At 47.4% G+C, this 2,078-nt stretch overlaps 1 protein-coding gene across 1 annotated transcript in view; it reads left to right on the top strand.

Annotated features, from left to right (window-relative positions):
- The window catches only part of JAKMIP1 (janus kinase and microtubule interacting protein 1), a 69,250-nt gene that overhangs the window by 23,199 nt on the left and 43,973 nt on the right, over window positions 1-2,078 (top strand). The window contains exon 3 of the mRNA XM_019661152.1: window positions 843-980. Coding sequence (XP_019516697.1) covers window positions 843-980 — 138 coding nt within the window. The remainder of the gene's footprint in view (window positions 1-842; window positions 981-2,078) is intronic.

The raw sequence follows: 2,078 nt of genomic DNA, 5'->3' as shown, positions 1-2,078 counted from the left end.
GCCAGGGGTGGAAACCAAGTGACAGAGGCTCCAGTTCCCTAAATCAGGCCTCCCCACGCCTGCGCCTTCTCTGCCCATCACCCCACATTCTGTGCTCCCGCTGAGTGAAGCTACATGAATGGGCCCCGTTCTTGGCCGACCTGAGCCTCTGGACGTGTGGGTCCCCTGCCTGGAGTGCCCGCTGGCCCTTTTTTCACCATGTTCTTCCCCTGTCTGTGAGATGGCACCCCTGTCACGTCATCCCTTTGACCTGGTCCCCAGCACAGGGCACAAGAGGGGCTCCCCTGATGCTGATCAGATGAGAGAGACTGGAAGGGTACCCCGCCAGTCATGGGGGCTGCGCTCAGGGCACCCGGTGCTTCACGTGCCTTCATCTCCACACCCCCAGCACTGGGCCTGGCGTGGAGCCTGTTGTCTGAAGAGTGTTGAGCTTTCTTAGGTCTGTACTTGGGGAAGAACGGTGACCAGGAGGAACTAGGTAGCTGGAGTGACCTTTATACACGTGACCCATGACCTCTGGGGGTTATGCCCACAGGAGAAGGACTAGTGGACTCAGCACAGGCCCCCCGCCAGTGGGGTGCCCTGAGACAGGCCTGTGGGCCTCCTGCATTGGGCTCCTTCTCGCCTTAATCAGGCCCTTTGAGGCTCACGTGGGCACCGTGTTTGGAAGCCACACATCTGTGGGCCCTTTTGGTATTTGCACCACCCAGGAATGTGGTCCTAAGGGTGACAGCTCCAGTCCAGGAAGGTGCAGGCTGGCTCTCCGCTGGCCTCCGTGGTGTGACGTCAGCCATTCATTGGGTCTTAAAGCCGCCTGGCCTTCTGTCTCTCTCAAACCGTAGCTGAAACGCTCCCGTGAGACTGAGGTCCAGCTGAAGCCCCTGGTGGAGAAGAACAAGCGAATGAACAAGAAGAATGAGGATTTGCTGCAGAGCATCCAGAGGATGGAGGAGAAAATCAAGAACCTCACGAGGGAGAACGTGGNTTATCTGTTTACTTTTGCACAAAAGCTTACCTGTTTCTAAGTTTAAAAATAATGAACACGGATTTCTGCTTAAAAAGTAAATCTCTAGGAAAAAAATAGCAATTTCTTGAGTATGTTTAAATTTTCTAGGTAAACAACTACTCTGATTTTTATGTAGTGGTAGTCAGTTCATAAACTTCTTGACAAATGCCCCATAACACCTCTGTTTGTTCTAAATTTTATTGTGAAAGTATGTGTATCTATATGATATTTGAAAAATATGGGAGATGAAAAGTGTTAAGTGTCACCTCTTCACAATTTTAACAAGATCAAAATAAATTCATTTCCTGCCAGTATTTTTAAAGGAATATTTTTATATAGCTATAATGAGACTGTACATTTAATATTATATTTCCACTTTCACTTAAGTATTCGTGAGCTAAAAAAATTCCTCATAAGCTGCATAATAGTTTTTTAAGTGGATTAGAAAAAAATTACAGGCTGCTTGAAACAATTCATACCGCACTGAAGTATTTAAAGTAAAAGTTGATAAGCTTGTCAATGCCTCCGTCTTAAAATCACGCGGTTACTGCTGTCAGCCTTTGAGGTTTTTCTTCCGTGTTTTTAATGCTAATGTGAACATGTTGGCACCACCAAGAGTTTTTGCTTTGTATTTTGGTTACAAAATGGGATGGGATTCCCCCTCCCCACCCCCGTTTTGTTCTGCAACTTTTTTCACTTGCTGCACCAGTCATAGCACTCCCATCAATGCATAAAGATCTACGTTTGTCTTTTTAATGGCTGCGTTGTACTCCATTGTGTGGGCATGTCATGCTTATGCAGCCACTCCTCTGCTGGTGGAAGCCAGGCTGTTTCAGGCTTCTTTGCTGTTCCAAACGATGCCACACAGAAGATGCACTCCTGTTGTTACTCACTTGAGCCTTTCTCCCAGTGGGGTAGATTTCAAGAGATAGAATGTGTGGGTGAAAGGTACATTTTATATTTCAGTGGGCACCATCGGAGTGTTTTGTCTTCACTTTCACAGCCTGGTGACTGAAATCAGGGGTCTGCACTCAGTCCCTGTGTTCGATTCTCGGTTTTAGCACTTTCTGTG

Source organism: Hipposideros armiger, unplaced genomic scaffold, assembly GCF_001890085.2.
Source record: "Hipposideros armiger isolate ML-2016 unplaced genomic scaffold, ASM189008v1 scaffold_337, whole genome shotgun sequence".
Lineage (NCBI taxonomy): Eukaryota > Metazoa > Chordata > Mammalia > Chiroptera > Hipposideridae > Hipposideros > Hipposideros armiger.
This window is presented reverse-complemented; position numbering and strand designations above follow the sequence as displayed.